At 41.5% G+C, this 17,161-nt stretch overlaps 1 protein-coding gene across 1 annotated transcript; it reads right to left on the bottom strand.

Annotated features, from left to right (window-relative positions):
• Positions 1–4,949: 4,949 nt before the first annotated feature.
• sem1 (SEM1 26S proteasome subunit) lies at positions 4,950–8,429 on the bottom strand. Its single transcript, XM_023811905.2, has 3 exons — positions 8,270–8,429; positions 6,694–6,787; positions 4,950–5,118 (listed from the first exon to the last, which is right to left on the bottom strand). Exons 1-3 carry the CDS (start codon positions 8,343–8,345, stop codon positions 5,076–5,078), a joined length of 213 nt encoding a protein of 70 aa, XP_023667673.1. The 5' UTR covers positions 8,346–8,429; the 3' UTR covers positions 4,950–5,075.
• Positions 8,430–17,161: the final 8,732 nt, after the last annotated feature.

Genomic DNA, 17,161 nt, shown 5'->3' with positions numbered 1-17,161 from the left:
CAGCTCTTTGTTTGCTAGGCTCAAATTTACCTTTTTTTTCCAATTCCAGGCGTAGCAGTAGGAATAAACTTCGAATTTCCTATTTCAGTCTGTAGGCTCAGTCTGCTTTTGCTCATTTGAACGAGTGCATGCCACTCAAAAAGCAGATCGCAAAATCACTGAGGAAAATGAATCTATGTTTTATCTTTCTGAAAACGAGCTACAGGAAATTTAAATCTTTTTACTGGTTTGTGTCACTGACAGGTATTGCGGGACATTTCTGCATGCATGCGCAGAAATGTCCTGCAATATCTGTCATACTATCATAAAGACATCAAGGCTAACAGTCATGCATATCTTCTTCATATAACAATAATATTAGCATGTGATGACTGATGTGCAACTGGGGAATGATCTCAATGAACTTTCAACACAGAAAATAGACATGGTGTGTCGGAGATGTTTGAACTAAAGGGAGACAGTATCGGAATCAAGGCATCCGCAAATAAGAATTCTGGTAGATGGGAAACCCAAGATTGACACACATAAGCTGTAGTTTGATAACTTGCAGGACAGCAGTGGACACATACAAATATCAAATACAAATACAACAAAACAAAGTGATCTGGTGCCTTGGATGTTGATGTTTGTCCTATAAATAATGGATTGTCTCTCTACTGGGCGAACGCTACAGATGGTCTCTCTTTGAGCTTCATGGACTTTCAGGTCCAAGGCCAGGTCCATTCCATTCATACCTTTTTTTCCCGCACTTTCACTTAATCGGTTCCAGGATCCCACTTACAGGTTTCCATTTGCCTACATGTGCAAACGGGTTCCTTGTTGTCAGGGGGGGCAAAATATTTGGAGCAACCATAAGGAGCAACAACACACAATCATAACAGGTCAATATACGGCAGTAATATAAGAAAAAAACTCATCAGAATTCCATTCCCATCATCTACAAACAGCCATACAGATCATAACCCAATGAGAAGGCGCTGCCACCCTGGCCTGCAGTTACAACATACATCAGCACAATCGCGAATCCGTTAGGTGATTAATTAGTAACAATTATCAAACGAATAATAATTCGCTAGTGATGCTAAAATTAAAAGCAGCTAATTGCTCTTTCAGGCTTAAATTGCTCTATAAAATTTCCCTCGCTGCCTAGACTATTAGTTGCTGGGAAATGACTTGATATGAATGCGTATGAATACAAAGGAAATTAATAAAGACGGAAAACAAAATATAATGACTGGGTATCGGTGTCCTTGCGCATGCTTTCAGAGTCACAGAGGGGAGCTTGTTAAAGCCGTCACATCAATCACCGCTATCTTTCAAAGCCCATTTAGCTATCTCACACGTTCGAGCCTTAATGACTTCATAAAGACAATTCTTGTGGAACATTGAGCCAATATTTACAACCCGTAATTATGTCGAACTCTTCTGACCAAGGAACCAACCATTTTTCCTCCAACTGGTTACATTACTTAAATGCTTGATTTCCTTTATTTAAAAAATAACAAATCTCGTGTTTTGAAATGGTGTCCGCAGGAGCAATGCCAGCTCAAAATGGGCCAAGAGATATAGCCCCACTTTTGACCTGAAATGCACCATTTCCCACCTTGCAATACTCAACACACAGACACCTCTTTAGCTTATAGCGTATCGGCTTTGGACGGAATTTAGTCCCCGGTTCTCATGGGTCAAGTGTACTAATCACAGCTAATTCCAAAATCGCAGTATAATTATCTGGCATTTGGACTAAGCCTTGGGGTTGCAATTAATGTATCAAACTTGCGCAAACCAGAATAGGGTTTTATTCGCATTTTTGGGAATATTGAAGTCTTTCAGAGCAGGAAGACAAAAGGAAATAAAAACTCAGGCAGCAGGAATTACTGCATGTTTCATCAAGGCTTGCCCTAATATTGGCTTTGTTAATGACATCTCGCAGATGGATTTTTTTGTATTGTACTAATTGAGCATCCATAAAGAATTGTTCTGCTTTCGCATATTAATACCTCATTGTAAGGTATTAATAATATTATTGCACGCTTACATTGTAGGAATAATCAAACCTTCTGATACCTAAGACACAATGTACCTTTGCTCTATGCAACCAGCTACCCGGCTACATAATTATAGTTATTGTTTTAAAACCAATATTGTCTTTAAGAGTTTAACGTTTCAGATAGAAAACGATCTGTTTGTTTAAGCGGTCCTAGTTTGAGACCGATTGAGGTTGCCCTTGGACCGGGAATCATGGGAGAGCGCCTCATATGCTGCGGAGCCCTGTAATATGGATTGACATTACACTGGAGACATTGTTATTGCAGCAACTAAACTGCAGCCACTGGTGTAAATAAACACTACCTTCGGCTGCTCTGTGTGAGAGCCTGTCAGCTCACCGTAAGCCCAGGCTGCTTCTCGATGACAGCAGTGCAGCGCGCCCGACCCCGCGGACGGCCATGGCCAGCATCGCATTTGCATTGCTTTGGGAGAGAAGCAAATGTCACTCAAGGGATCAGGAAGCATAACCTTCAGACTGTGTCGTCGCCATTACGGCGGTCACGAAAACAACAGAATGGAGGAAAACAAGGGGTGCTGGGCGACCCCGGCGTCTGGGGGCTTTTTGGGTAGGACAGAGGTGCCCCTCCACGTCTTGGTAAGATATCATTCCTCCTGGCAGCACACAGTCATGCCATTGTCACATGGGGAGCAGTTATTATCATTTCTGCAGTAATTATTGCTTATTATGCGTGTTTACTTTGGCACGGGTGCAGGTGTGGGATTGGGCCGGTGGGTGGTGAAGACGCGCCCCCCCCCCAGGAGTGCACTCGGTGTGACTCATTCTACCTCCGCCACCGATTTCATCGCCACAAAAGGAAGGCGTGTGATTGGGCCCTCCATTGCGGCGGCCGCATGGCCGTCCCACCACACCTTCCACCGGTTAGCCGCGACCGGAATACCACTGATCCCACTGACTGGTGATTAGCAGACTTCTCACTCTTCCCCTACCGGATTCATTACACTTACTCACACCTGACCCAGACCACAAAAGCCCAGGGTTCAAAGGTCCAACCCTGTCCTTCTTACTTACTAAAGCTGGGGTGTCGAACTCCAGTCCTGGGGGGCCGGGGCCCTGTGTAGCTTAGTTCTTTCCCTGTTCTGCAACAAATGATTCAGCTCAAGAGCTGTGTGGTAATTAGCACAAGGAGTTGAATCAGGTGTGTTAAATGAGGGGAAACCCAAAAATGGGCAGGGCTCTGGCCCCCCAGGACTGGAGTTTGACACCAGTGTACTAAAGGAATAAAAGTATAGCAAAATAATACAACATGAATACAATCCACAAGCGCTGAACAGAGAAAAGCCTTTCAGGGCCATGAAAGCAAATATTACCATCTGTCTTGCAGTACTATTTACTCGTTTACTTTTACAGCAAACACTTGTATACCATGTAAAAAAACACAACCCTTCTGAGCCTGGCCATATGGCCACAACAGAAGCTAATCATATTTACAGAATATGGGAACTCATAAAATCAAAATAATTCTTAAGTTAATTTCATGACTGATCACTGGGGCGGGGGGGTGTAGAGGGGAAGCATTACCTCACTAACAGCTAAACAATGTCTCATATGTCATGACTGCTGCTGAGATACAAGCAACCAACAGGAAGTAAATGGAATCAGCTCATAAAAGCACAAAACAAAACATATTGAAAAGGCAGACAAACGGCTGCTTCATGGGCACAGTCTGGGAAGCTGGGAGGATGCAGGGACACAGATGGTGCTGTATGTGTCGAACACAAGAGGCTCATCTTCAGCCTCCGGCACAAACAAAATGGCTATAGATTCACCAGCATTGCCCTCACTTACTGATTTACACACTTCAATAACTTTCCGACAATTAAAGTAATGATCGGGCCCACAGCAGCAATAGAAACGGTCCGGGTGGATCTGCTCGCTCTCTGCTGTTTTGGTCCCCTGATCGGCCTGGAGACCCGGCTTAAGCCACCCTAAAGCTGCTACTCGCGTTTTGCCTTCAGAACATGTCCTGTGCTTTGGGGATGGACAAGCCAAACCAAGACACGTTTGCCTGTTAAACACTCACACTACAATTTGACTGTAACCCCATAAATCAAGCACTAATTATAACCACAAGGCTATTAAGGATTTAAAAATCACCAAAACTGGAAGCAAACAAGGGTGTTTGGACACGTACACTCAAAGGAATTCCAAACTAACCCCTTGTTATAAGTGAACACTTAATTTCAAAACAACTATGGTTCAACATATGATTCCTTATTTACTATTGCAGAAACACCCCTCCAAATAAAAAACAAAACAGTATTAGTCTATGGTATTAAAGGTTTCAAAGAGTCAGCATTTTAAATCGGCCAGGAGATTTTAAAAAGAAATTCATACGACTACACAGACCCCCACTCAAACAGGGTCTCCCACGGCAAGTGATCCCTCACTGGCATGGATTTCAGCTCATTAAAGGATAGGGCCTCAGAGCCCAAATCCAAGCCGATCATTCGCTGGGTGCGCAACTCTGCAAATTGGCCCATGGTTGTGCGGGGGGACCTGCTGTGAGGAGGAAGAGTGTCCCGGGCTCGACATGACGAGAGGCAGGCCCGGGCAGGACCAGCCAGGCCTCACGCTGTGAGCACCTCCCTCGCTCGGCAAACACCACGCTGGATAATCTGCCCATCAGAGGCTCCGCGGGGTGCCCAGTCTCAGAGGGGATGCCGTGAGCACGAGAGCAGACACAGAGCCACTCATTTCACAGCCCTGACAACAGGAGCCCAGCGAACGCTCGCCATCTTATCATATCTCAGCTTATTACAGCACCTCTTCAGGTTTAACGCAGTGCATAACCTTTCACCCTCACACTAAACATAAACAGAGACTAATAAGACTAGATCATTTAATCGTTTTCATTGTTCAGAGGGAAATAAAAGCCATATGTGTTCAACACTTTTATTTAATTTTTACAAAAAAAAGGTGCCCATAACTCCGTTGTGTTTGCTGTCGTTTCTGAAGATACCCAGAGTCCGTATCCCTGATAGATCTTCTGAAGGTGTGTGAAAGACTAGGACGTCTCCATTTTGTAGCCGTGTTTTTCAAGCTCAGCTCTGCAGGGGGAAAGAGAAATGGGTCTTAAAGCAGAGGACGCTGAGAGTTCTCAAATAGCACAAGATGAATGTACTTCACCTCCCCCCAGTTCAAACATATTACAGCTATACGTAATCACTTCAGGCAACTTCAAGTGATTAAAAAAAAAAGGAGAGAAAAAAAAAAAACTTCCATCGGCTAAAATCTATGATGACTTTCATTACGTGTCCCATAACACATGCTTGGTAGTAAATTCTTCATAACTGTCAGGGCTCATTCTACAGGTCACTAACCACCTGAGATGCACACCAATTTATAGACATAAAATAAAATGAACAATAAAAGGAAATGATGGTTACAACATAAAAGTGCACACCTTTAATGCTACTATGTACATTGTTCATTTTCTGTCTGCGCTACATTCACTACTGTAAACAATGCACAGTAAATGTACAATATAATGTAAATAACTCCATTGCCTATGCACATTATCCTAGTTATGCATCATAGTTCAGCCCCTAATCTTGAATATACTTTATTGTTTTATATTTCACGTTATTTTTCTTCCTGACTGCCTTTAAATAATGAGTATTTTTAATTTCAAATTCGTATTGCTAGCTCTTTCTCTACTTCTTTATACTGCACAGTCCAGGAGGGACTTAGTTTATTTGTCACATGTTATGCAGTGAAATGTATCACCTATCTTGAATCTTGTGTCACAGTTTAATTACCAAAAAACAATGTTGCACCACACAGAAAAGTTTAGAGTGACATTACATATCAGTGAGATCTACTAAGATGACAGAACGCTGAATATCATTTCAAGACGTAACTCATAGACAAAATAAATATCTGACACAAAGTTTTTAGAAAAGTGGGCAAACCAAAATGAATCCTGAATCTCACATCGGAAAAAACTGGTAAAACGTGAGGCAGTCTTGAATTTGCCGAAGACCTGCTGTGGGCTAACCCAGTGTTAGAATTACCACCAATTACTAGGAAAGACTTCTTCAGTTAACTCAAACCCTACAATTGACAGCATCTCTTAACTCCCCTTAGAGGAGTCATTGTGGTTTAAGACCACCTACAATATGCTGGTTTCCAGCTTGTCCTGTAATCCCTAAGTGCTTAAAGATTTAATTTTATATTTGAAATCTATACAGTGTTTTGCCCAACTTGTAATGCCTGTTTTTCATTTGTGGTTTTTTTTTTTTCATTTTATAGGAAAACAAAGAGGATTTGTATAACTTTTCAAATGACCCACAAAAAGGGAAAAAAATAATTAAATTCAGAACAAATCCCAACACAGATGACAGCAGAATAAAATGCTAGTATATACCACCTAAAAACTGTAGAAGAGTACTTACACATTATAACAGTAAACACCAACACATGCACAATTGTATAAGAATTTTACTCAGCTGAAACACACAAATATCGAACAGTATTTTTCTATATTTGAAATCCAGTTACTATGTTCAACTGACACACCAATACCTACACTGTTAATACAGATTATCACTTTTACCACTGTTCTGATTAAGTAACTAAAGCCTATTAAACAGGTATTGAAAAGGACTGGCGGATCACTTTACCTCAACTGATTAGAGAAGTCATCTTCTACGTTGTCATCATCCCAGTTATCCTCCCACACGTGAGCATCTTCATCCTCATCCAAGCCAGTCCAATCTAAAAACATCAGGTCACAAAGTTAACTATGGATGTTGTTCAAAGGCATTACACAAAAGCACAAACCTGTAAGTGCAGGACTGATACAGTTTAAGCTATTTGGAAATGCAGTCCCCAATGACTACATAACACAAAGAACAAGCTACGTCGTCTGCATTCTGAATTTTAAGAAAGTAATCCCGCATTACAATCTCCAATTTTAGTTTTAAAAAAGTCACTTTAAAGTTAACTTTACAATGATTCCACATTCAGACACCAGAAGGATTTTGGAGTGTGCCATATTATAATTTTTGCTACAACACTGATGACACAAATCTAACCTCACGTATTTAATTTAACATATATACCCATCATTAATGACACCATGCTAACAAAGGTTAAGAAATTGTGTCCAAAACAGGATTTATAACTTGCAATATATGTGAAAGGATCCACTAAACAAATAACTTCCCAAAGATGTATGGAATTATAGTTTTAATATGGGCAGGTGACATCCATTTCTTGCTACTATTTCTGAAAAATAAGAAGCTGAATTATTGGTTATTGACTACTGTCACCAAATCCAGGATTCCAACTCCCCAAAATATATAAAAAATTTTGCATTCAGAAATGTATTCACCGCCACAGTACTTCTGGCATCTTAAAAAAAATGCATCAATATGTAGAACACTATCTATGATATGCTTGGGATGGACAAGATATAGAAGTGAGCTTAAACACTTGTTAATGTAATATTTCAAAACAAGTTTCTGTAACCCAAGAGGGGACAAAAACGCTTCTGCCTGAAACACACATACATATTAGGAAATTCTCCAAGTTAAACATTTTAATACTAGTTTTATGTGAGGCACGTTTCTTACATTAGGTAAAGGTTTTATGACCAAGATCGTTTTAAAAACACAATTTTAAGATCTTTAGGAACGTGCAGACATCAGTCTCTGTTGCTAGGCCACCGTGCAGGCTTACATCCTATCAGCCAGGACTAGATGCTTAGCCGTTAGCGGTGTATAACAAGACATGGCTGTACCCAGCCAACCAAATACGACCGTATAAAGAAACGAACCCAAATGCGCTGGTATAAATATTACTCTTGTAATTAAAAGAAATAGTAATTTATGCTAACATCGAATAAATTCTGAATCTATTTAGTTTGAAAGGACGAAGCTAGAAGCAGTGCTAGCGTGCTAACAATAAATACACCAATGAGTTAAACAGACAAGTGGTAGGACTTCACACTTATCAAAGCATCCATTTAATTACACCATAGTCGCACTGTCAGATACTTCACCAGCCAGCTTACGGTATTTTCTTATCAATGCGATTCGCTCACAAACGGGTAACCAGCTAGCTAGCTGGCTAACCATGACACTCCTCACCTCAGCTGAGTCACTCTCCAGCGCAGTCAACAGAGCCTATCATATGATACACTTATAAAATACTAGTTAAGCATTGCTCATGGCGCTTCGACCACAAGTAATTTACCTTCAGCTGGAAACTCCTCAAACTCGTCGTCCTCCTCCAACAATCCTAAATCGACTGTTTGTTTCTTTTCCGACATGTTGGCGTTTTCCCACACAGATAATTTACTTTCTCGAACGTGTTTTCCTGCGGAATTATGGGACGCTGGCGGTTGTATAAAATTGCGCATGCGTATTAAGTGTTTTTAAACTACAGCATTAACTAGGCGTTTGGGGCGACAGTGCGCAGTTGGTCATAGGTTAAAGAACGGACAATCTGAGGTGGCTAGATAGTAATGTAATTCACTGAGTGGTTGGGGGGAAGACAGTGTAATTTCACGTTTTATCCTTCGTTAAAATATAACAGGAATATAACAGTTGTTTTCCGCTGAGAAGATCTATTTTTCTGATGTTTTCAGGATAGGTATCAAGTAGTTGTCTATAAATAAATGAGAGTGTATTACTACAGAACAATATATACTTATATATATGACAAAAATGAGAGCTTAAATATCAGTACAAGCAGTGACTAGGCAAAAAAAACAGCAACATTATAGTGTTCCATTACTTCCTTTGGCCTGAATTTACAGAAATACACATTTTAGCAGTCTTTTATCCTTAAGATGCTTTTCATCTAGAGAACTCTTCAGCCACGTGAAAATATTCTGTTATAAAGAGCAAACACCCACACCATTGTTTTCACAAATCCAGACAGCTCTGCAACACAATGTCTGTCAGCTAAGGGTGAAAAATAAGCTATAAATCACAAACTGAGTCATACGATATTAAAATTACCATAAAACTGTAGCGGGGATGGGACAGTCCCTCTTTGTAAACTTTGTGGGCTTTGAAAATGTGTAGTCTCGATTAGGAGAAGCATGAGTCTAGCTAGATCAGGAATATGAAAATATGTATTTGTGGTACATATAAAAATGCATCTCCTGAGGAATGTGTATGAATATTTTACTGTTCAGACAGCTGGAAAACAGTGAAATTATTCATGGGCATGGGATTTATTGGAACTTTGTCATGTGACTTCTGATGTAGCAGTCTCAGAAAGCTAAACAAACTGAATCTAACGATTGATGTGGGAAAGACCAAAGTGTTGGAATGAGCACCAGGCCAACTGAACGAATCACACTGGAGGGCGATACCGTAGACGATTAATCACATTAATTTGTTTTTTATTTGAATAAACCACCCATATCAATCCCACAGTAATTATCAATGTTTTAGAAAGAACAAAAGAAGTAGAGAGCTATGACAACATGTCTAGAAACACGGCAAGCAGTCTAGTTACGCAATAATCGATGTCACAATTTGTAAGTTTTGTATATAGCAATGACACAGCGTTTTTAAACATAAAGGGCAAAAGTAACTACAAAAATACTGGAAAATGACGCAAAGTTAAACAACAGACAAGATAATATAATTAAGAAAAAAAGTAGAATTTGTGTCAAATGTGTGTAAGTTCCAGAGTGAATGAATTGGCTGGGAAAAGAAGTTGCTGTGCTTAGTTTAAAAACAGAGCAATTACTGAGAAAGTACAGTGGGCAGGTCATTTCTCAGAGAGCAGATGCTTACGGTCCCTGAGGACCTGGGAAGCAGTGCACCACGGCCCTGCATACCGCTGTCTGCTGTTACACCGTGGCGCCTGCAGTCTCCTGCTGCAGACACCGGGCTGCCCAGACGGACTCCCGGCCCTTTCTTCGCCATCTGAGGATGCCTTTCATAGACCTTCCAGGTCAGGCTCACGCTAAGTCTTCGCTGGGACCTCAGCCCAGTCTGGCAGTCTCTGCTCCTGGCCCTATCTGGCCAGGTGATCATGATATCACCCCCGCGGCATGGGGGGAGGGGGGAGACCCTTAGAACGGGACCGTCATCGCTCTGGCCCCCTCCTCGCTGATTCCCCCCTCAGATAAGGCAAAGGGCTCCTTGTCTGGCAGGGAAAGTGACAATAGCTTGGACAGGGACTGCCTACCTGTACTGGAGCCATGAAACTGATAATCAAGCCCTGTGCACGACCGGGAGCTGGAAGCCAGTTTGGCTCATAGGTGATTGTCGCACGGGACAGAATTTACTGTGATGGAGATTCCGTAGAATCTGAATCCCAACTCTTTGGAGACCTTGCAGTTAATCTTTACAGCATAATTTCAGTTTTGACTGGATATGTATCCCTGCTATGAGTCACTGCATTGTTTGTCATTTTGAAGGATAGACATATGGGGGGGAAACTGGAATATTATGGGATATATAGAATTATGGGCATGGATTAGAGTCTTTTAGTCATCTAAATAATGAGATTAATTTCAGAAAAACATGTCGGCTTAGGTCTTAGGAAATCTGCCCGGGTTGATATCCTTCCAGGGTATATCTGTCAAGATTCTGTCTTAAACTTAATCCCTAAGGATAGGGCTTTGTGTTTTGTATAGAGGCAACCATCATTAAAAGAAGTCGTATAATTCCTAAAAGAGTAAATAAACAGCATTTCTCTGAAGCATGATCAGAATTATTTAATGTAGTGTGAGAGAAAGAAGAAGTGTTTGGTTTAAGTTTATTTTCTGATTTTTTTTTCATCCTGCCTATTTCATTTAACTGTCTGTCATGAAGAATTTAAGTTTCATATTTTCTTCTGTCAGTCTTGAAAAGGTCTGTCATCTGAGGCTTGAAGTACAGTTTGCTAACAGGCTAATAGCCTTTATAGCGAGACAATCTGATATTTGTCCTTCCATACCTACGGTAATCCTGTCTACCTTCGCGGGCCAGTTATGGTCTGGCTTAAGTTGCATATTTTGTTTTTATCAGGATTTTGCTGATAAATGCTATCAGCGGGAGTGAAATGAAATATGGGAGGTCTATCTCATGTTGCAAGAACAGACAGTTACCATTCCAGGTTAAATTGTTCATATTTCAAACAACAATGCTGCCTTTATTGTAGGGGTACTTATAAATCGGAAATTATTTGTAATGTGGGCCGGATCAAATAGTTAATAATGTGAACCTGGCAACGGTTCAGCAACTGTGATATTGAATTGTTCATTATTGTTGTGATCTTAAAATAAATGTAAGTGTGGTTATAAATCAGCCATAGATCTTATATTGATTATAATGAACTGAATTCCTTTTTTTACTATTTCATCCAAATTCAGCAGTGCCTGTCCAAGTGCTTCAGTAATATATGGGACATATATCACACAGATAGTTTATCTCCAAATATTTTTTTTTAAAAAATTAACTATTTTTTTCTAACAGCCTAAGTCCCTAAACATACGAATGTTGAAAATGGATCAGAGGACCAGAACAGGTGGACAGTGATCTGTCACTGTTTTGAAATAGGCAATTAAAGAAATTGGAACATTTATTACTGAAAACCTTACAAATACTAATGTATAAAAGGTGAGGAATTCAACAGAGCCATTGATGACCAGCACAGGGAACGCTTTAATAAATAATAATTACGATAATTGTTATAATAATAATCAGGACAAGGATATTAAGAGCATACACTGAAAATAGAGTCCTGTTTTTCATTTTTTTACGTTAACGGCCACATTGCTTAATGCAAAATGAAATTTCAGTTGTGATAGAAATAAATATGCGGAATATGATTAAACAAATTTGCCGATACATGATTCGATAGGGGAAATTGCGATTGTTTATTTTTATATATTGATATTTACTTTGCAGGAATTTGCTCATCTGATTTTAGTTTGTAAGCTAGGAGACATCCACAGGTCCCCTGCACCAGTGCAGTCTGTCCACAGGCCTGTTACTCTACTGACTCCAAGGTGTGATCTTCACTTTTGTACTTATTTTATGACTAACGCGTTACGTCCCGCATATTCATGTTTAATGTTGCGTCCCGGTGATACGGAACAGGTGTTTGGCACCCTTGGCGTTTCAGAATATCGTGAAGAGACGTTGGGAAACCGGACCAATTTGCCGGGTCGCTTCTCCGCGACACAGATGACATTCGGGTCAAAGCGGCATCTCAGAGCTTCGAAGCCTCAACAAAGGTCAGCACTTGTATAAACACGGCGCGATACACCTTGGCATCTGACTCTTTCCCATACAGCCTCGGAGTATTGATCCGGTGCCGAAGTCGGCCTCTCGTGTTACCGTGTTATTTCCTCTGCACGCTTAGCTTTGGGCGCTCCAGGCTCACAATGGGGGCCTGTGTCCCCCCGGGTCTCGTCGCGGCCTGGGGTGACTGCTCCCCTTTGTCATGCCGGCCCCGCGTCTGCCGCTCCGCCCGGGTCGCACCCTGACAGCCTCAAGTGTCCATCCTTCAGCAAGTGCTTTGCTGAGTGCCGAAGGAGTCCCGACTCTAATACCCGTCCGTACTTCATATGTCATCCCAGGCGTATTAAGAACAAATGACACAACATGGCGTGGGTGATAGTGATGGCCTTTCATTTATCCTCACTAATCACCGGCATGGTCTTTAATGTAGCCTCGCACTGTGTTCTGTTATTTGCCCGGGCATCTAAAATACATCCCTGCTAATATAATTACGTTGTTTCCCCAGGCACGGGGTTGATATTTATTTTATTCTCCATGTTAAATGTCGGACGCAAAGGCGACAACGATACATTTAACGTAATTTTTGATTTTTTGGGCGGCACTGAGGTTTAATGCTTCGGCATGTTGCCTTGAGACCCCCCCCCCCCTGGGTTAGGGGTTTGAATCTCAGCTCTGCCCATCAATCTTGCACATTCTTTTCCTCCCGCGTAGCAAAGGCATGCAGTTTGGCTATTTGTTGTCTCTAAATTGTCTGTAGCAAATGACTGTATATATGCTCTGTAATGGACTGGCATCCCATGCCGCCTGGGGCAGACCCCAGACTCACCATAACTCTTCCCTGAATATGCAGTTAGCACAGAGAGGAATGAAATATGTCTTTGCAGTGCAAATTATCCGAAATCCATAAACAGTATGAATGCATTAAAATTATTTTTCAAAATTACATCACTTTTAATTGCAAATTACCAGTGTTAGAGATTTGAGAGGAAAATGGTATTCTATTCTGTCAAGTCGATTTTAACAGTCTTTAATGGTGGTCTTGCACTTTGCTAGCCTGGCCAGGTCAGGCTATTCAGGCAGGTGCAAGGTGCACATCGCTGTCCCCTGTACCATGGCCACCTGTCCCACGATCCCATTTCCACTGCTCCACCAAAACCGAACATAAAACAGGTGTCAGACATAATCAAGGCATTCAATGGCCGTGCTTCTGTTCTTTGTAAAACCTCCAGCAATGTCCTCAAAATATTTACTGTTATTACACAAACGCCAAATCCAATTGTGGACCAGTTACTCCTGGAAGAAGGAAAAAGTTTTGGTTTTATGTAAAGCAGTGAAATTTTCTTTTCTCTCTTTCTTCGGGCGTATGGAATAAAATTTCCCACCATGTGGCTGTCCCAAGTGTAGTGGACTCTGTGTGATAAAGAGCCCTCTCTTTGTTCTTGGGAATGCCTCATGAGGCCTCTGGGTCTGGACTTTGTCCAGGAAGCCTCTAACAGCCACTTATTAAGTTGTTAGACGTACAAGGCGAAGATCTAGGGCTCCAGTTGTCACCTGAGGTTGTGTTTATTGGAACAGGAAGCCCTACCTGATCCGGACCGCAGCCCTTTGGTGCATGCAGAACGTTACTGCCGACCTGCTTCTCTTTCTTCTCCTTCTGGACCGCAAACCTCATGTTTTCACAGCTTGGGCCGTTCATTTAGCCATGCAATTATTAGCATTTTGTCAAAATATCCTCCTGCTGCCACCAATAGGTTTCTACCCCGTGAGAGAGATCTACACAGGGCTAATGACACCAAGAATGCAGCGAGGTAAATATAGAAGCATAGGCTGTTTTTGTTTGAAGAGGGCTGTCGCCGTCATCAACATGTGCTCATACGTCTGGGCATCTGGAGTCAGGCTTCAGGTGCGAGGTCTTTGTGACGAATGGGGCTGTAATGTGACAATGTGAAGTTACCATGATGTGTTTTCTCATCTAAGCAATATTCCTCATTCCCAATTATTGCATTGATTCTGCAGTTTGAGACCCTGCTATCCATTCAAGAGAAGGACATTGAAAAGGTAAATGACCCCCAAGGTGAAGTATTTAAAAAAAAGTATAGATTAAAATTAGCCTATTACATTTTCAATTGATTGACAGTTTCTGTATCTGATCAACAGAAGAAGAACGGAGGACTTTCGAATTTACTCATGTGGGCAAAAACACAGAGAACGTCACCTGTCTGAAGTAACCTGAGGGCCAATATCTTACTCTTTTTAAGGTATTGTCATGATTTAAGAAACCTGAAAGTCAGAGATTTGATGTTTAGTCACTGGAGAAGTAATGTACAGTAAAGTCTTAGGCAGTCAACAAAAATACTGTGTAGATCTTCATGTTGGCGTATGATATTGTAGCTTAGCCATTTTAAAGCATTTCCCAAAGCCACCTCAGCATCTGCAGCAAACATCCAATACACCCATGTATTTTTTATTCAACCAGTAAGGACAACTCCTTTGGCTTATCAGTACCTCATTATTTAACAAATTAAGTTCATTATTTAATTCAGGTGATGGTGAAATTTAACAAACATATGGAATGGCTGGGGTATCTCTGAGGAGAAGTTTGGGAACTGAAGTGGTGTTCATGTAGCCATCTAGCAAGATATCATTTTGGAGAAGAGAAGTTTGAGGTATACATACAGTTGCTGGCATTTACCAACATTGCCGGCTGTTTCCTAGGTTCACTTTGATCTTTCAAGAGTCCTCAGTCATGTTAGATCAGGAAAAATGTTTTGCCTTGACTGTCCAGTTCAGCTAGATTGCAACTTGCTATATGCCCTGATTATTTTCTTGGGCATCACCTCAATCTACATGGACCTGCTCTGTAAACACAGACTGTGTTTACTCTGCATACAGTATAATAATAATAATATACTTCCAAGGGAAAACAATTAGTAGAGTACAGCCAGGGGCAGGATTAAATCTGTATGACCAGTGGCAAGTGCCTTTGCTGAACAGAAAGGCTTATCGGAGCAGCATAAGTAGGCAATGGGCTGCAGAGTAGAGCAGCGATTTGTCTGTGCTGTTGAAAGGCTTGGGAACCCCAAGAGGCTGCCTCACATTTTCTCCCAAATGGACGTCTCACTCTTTTCTCGAAAGGCATAGTGCTCGTGATTAGCAATAATGCAACTCGGTGTACAAAAGTCAAAGGTGCAAAGATATAAATGTTCAACAATAACAAAACACTCTTCTGTTGGTTACTGAGCTGTTGTCTGGGCAGCAGACTAACGCAAGTGATTATATACGGTTTCCAAGGAAAATATTATAACATTGACAAATTTTATTTGAAAAGTATGAAAATGACACAGTAGGGGCCAGAGTCAAGATTGTAACTTAAGACATACTCCAGCGAATGGCCATCATTTATTACCTTGAAACAGACACAAAGGCTTCTATTTACTATGTCTAAGCATTTTTGAATACAAGCGACACTTAAATTGTAAACACTTCTATTGGGCATTTGAAATATGGCTTGCTTTCCATTTGGAAGAACATATTTCAGGTGATTAAGGCCTAGAGAGTGATGCAGAGTCAAAGAGCAACGTGTATCCGCACGATTGTGCGCACTCCCTCCGTATTCGCAAAGACCTCTGTTAGAGCTGCGTTTTTGCCCTGTTTTGGCTGCGAACATGAGACCAGAAGCTTCCACCAAGATTTGTTTCCTGGCTCGACTGAGGCAAAGTCCAGGTTTTGGAACCAAGAGCTCTGTTCTTTGGTTGATTGTTGGGCGTTTGCAGGCAATGAAAGTTCTCGTAGGTCGCTGTGAATTCAACAGCACAGTCGTTTAATTACCATGCGACAAGTTGCTTTTGAACTGTAAGAAATGTAGCCTTTTACTTTATTTCTAAATCATTATCTTAACAAACTGCCTAATCATTTACAAACATGAATATGGAGGTGAGTACAGAATGATGTAATTTAACTTAACTAGCTAAATGCTGCTTGGAACAAGAGCAAGTACAGTGCATTATTCCAAAGGAAACCACAGTATTTTCACTGTAAGTCAATTTCTTATATAATGAATAATTGAGACTAATGAAAATATTTCCATTGAAATGTGAGCATGAAGATTCTCAGTATAAGAGCTTCTGCTCTGCATCCATCAGCGATGAAAGGAACATGAGAAATCAGTCCATTAAAAGCAAATATACTGTACAGCTGTAAGCTGTGAAAAAAACAGCTTTGTTATTAAAGCTTGCCAGTTTTGAAAGGGCTAGATAACTGACACATCAAGACCGAAATGAATTGTTCTTCTTGTAGGAAGAGGGGTTGGTGTAAAAAAAAAAAAAGGACTTCCTGTTCTTTGTCGAGCTAAATCGGGAGAGTTTGCTAACTGAGGGTGATTGATTCGGGCATGCGTGTGCGTCCTCGTCCCCCGGAGCCGGCGAAGGGCCTGCAGCTGTATCTGGCCAAAGGCATAGCGTGAGCAGTAGGGCAGGGTGGGCTCTCCTCAGGCACTGTAGTGCACTTGTTCGAGGAGGGGACGAACAAGTGTGGACTTTCATTTGGCTGTTTACACAAATAAGGCCCCTCTGTGCCCCCGGGGGCCCCCAGCTGCCTGAGTGCTTCTTACAACCTCGGGGGGGGAGGAGGAAAAATGGGTTAATTGATGAGTCTCCATGACATCAATGCTATTCTCTTCACCCTGACAGTCTGGCTTTTCTGTACAGTCCCAGTGTCTCAGCCCGAGTCTCCCGGCTGGTGCAACACGCTGAGGCAGCTTTCTGTCAGCCATGGTTCGATCTTCACAGACATTGACACCGAGGCATATTGTGTCTTGCGACGTTCAAACGGTCGCACTTTCCTGAGCCAGTAAGGACGTTTTATGAAAACACCTGCCATGTCCACCATCATGCCC

This window comes from Paramormyrops kingsleyae, chromosome 23 (assembly GCF_048594095.1).
Source record: "Paramormyrops kingsleyae isolate MSU_618 chromosome 23, PKINGS_0.4, whole genome shotgun sequence".
In the NCBI taxonomy this organism is placed as follows: domain Eukaryota; kingdom Metazoa; phylum Chordata; class Actinopteri; order Osteoglossiformes; family Mormyridae; genus Paramormyrops; species Paramormyrops kingsleyae.
Note: the sequence above shows the minus strand (reverse complement) of the source record. Positions and strands in the feature narration are given on the sequence as shown.

What these genes read in the sequence shown, in the direction of transcription:
- sem1 (XM_023811905.2), bottom strand. Translation starts at nt 8,345, where the DNA reads ATGTCGGAAAAGAAACAAACAGTCGATTTAGGATTGTTGGAGGAGGAC. An exon ending in TGAGGAGTTTCCAGCTGAAG is followed by an intron (nt 6,788 to 8,269) that starts GTAAATTACTTG and finishes TGATGTTTTTAG; the next exon opens with ATTGGACTGGCTTGGATGAG. An exon ending in GACTTCTCTAATCAGTTGAG is followed by an intron (nt 5,119 to 6,693) that starts GTAAAGTGATCC and finishes TTCCCCCTGCAG; the next exon opens with AGCTGAGCTTGAAAAACACG.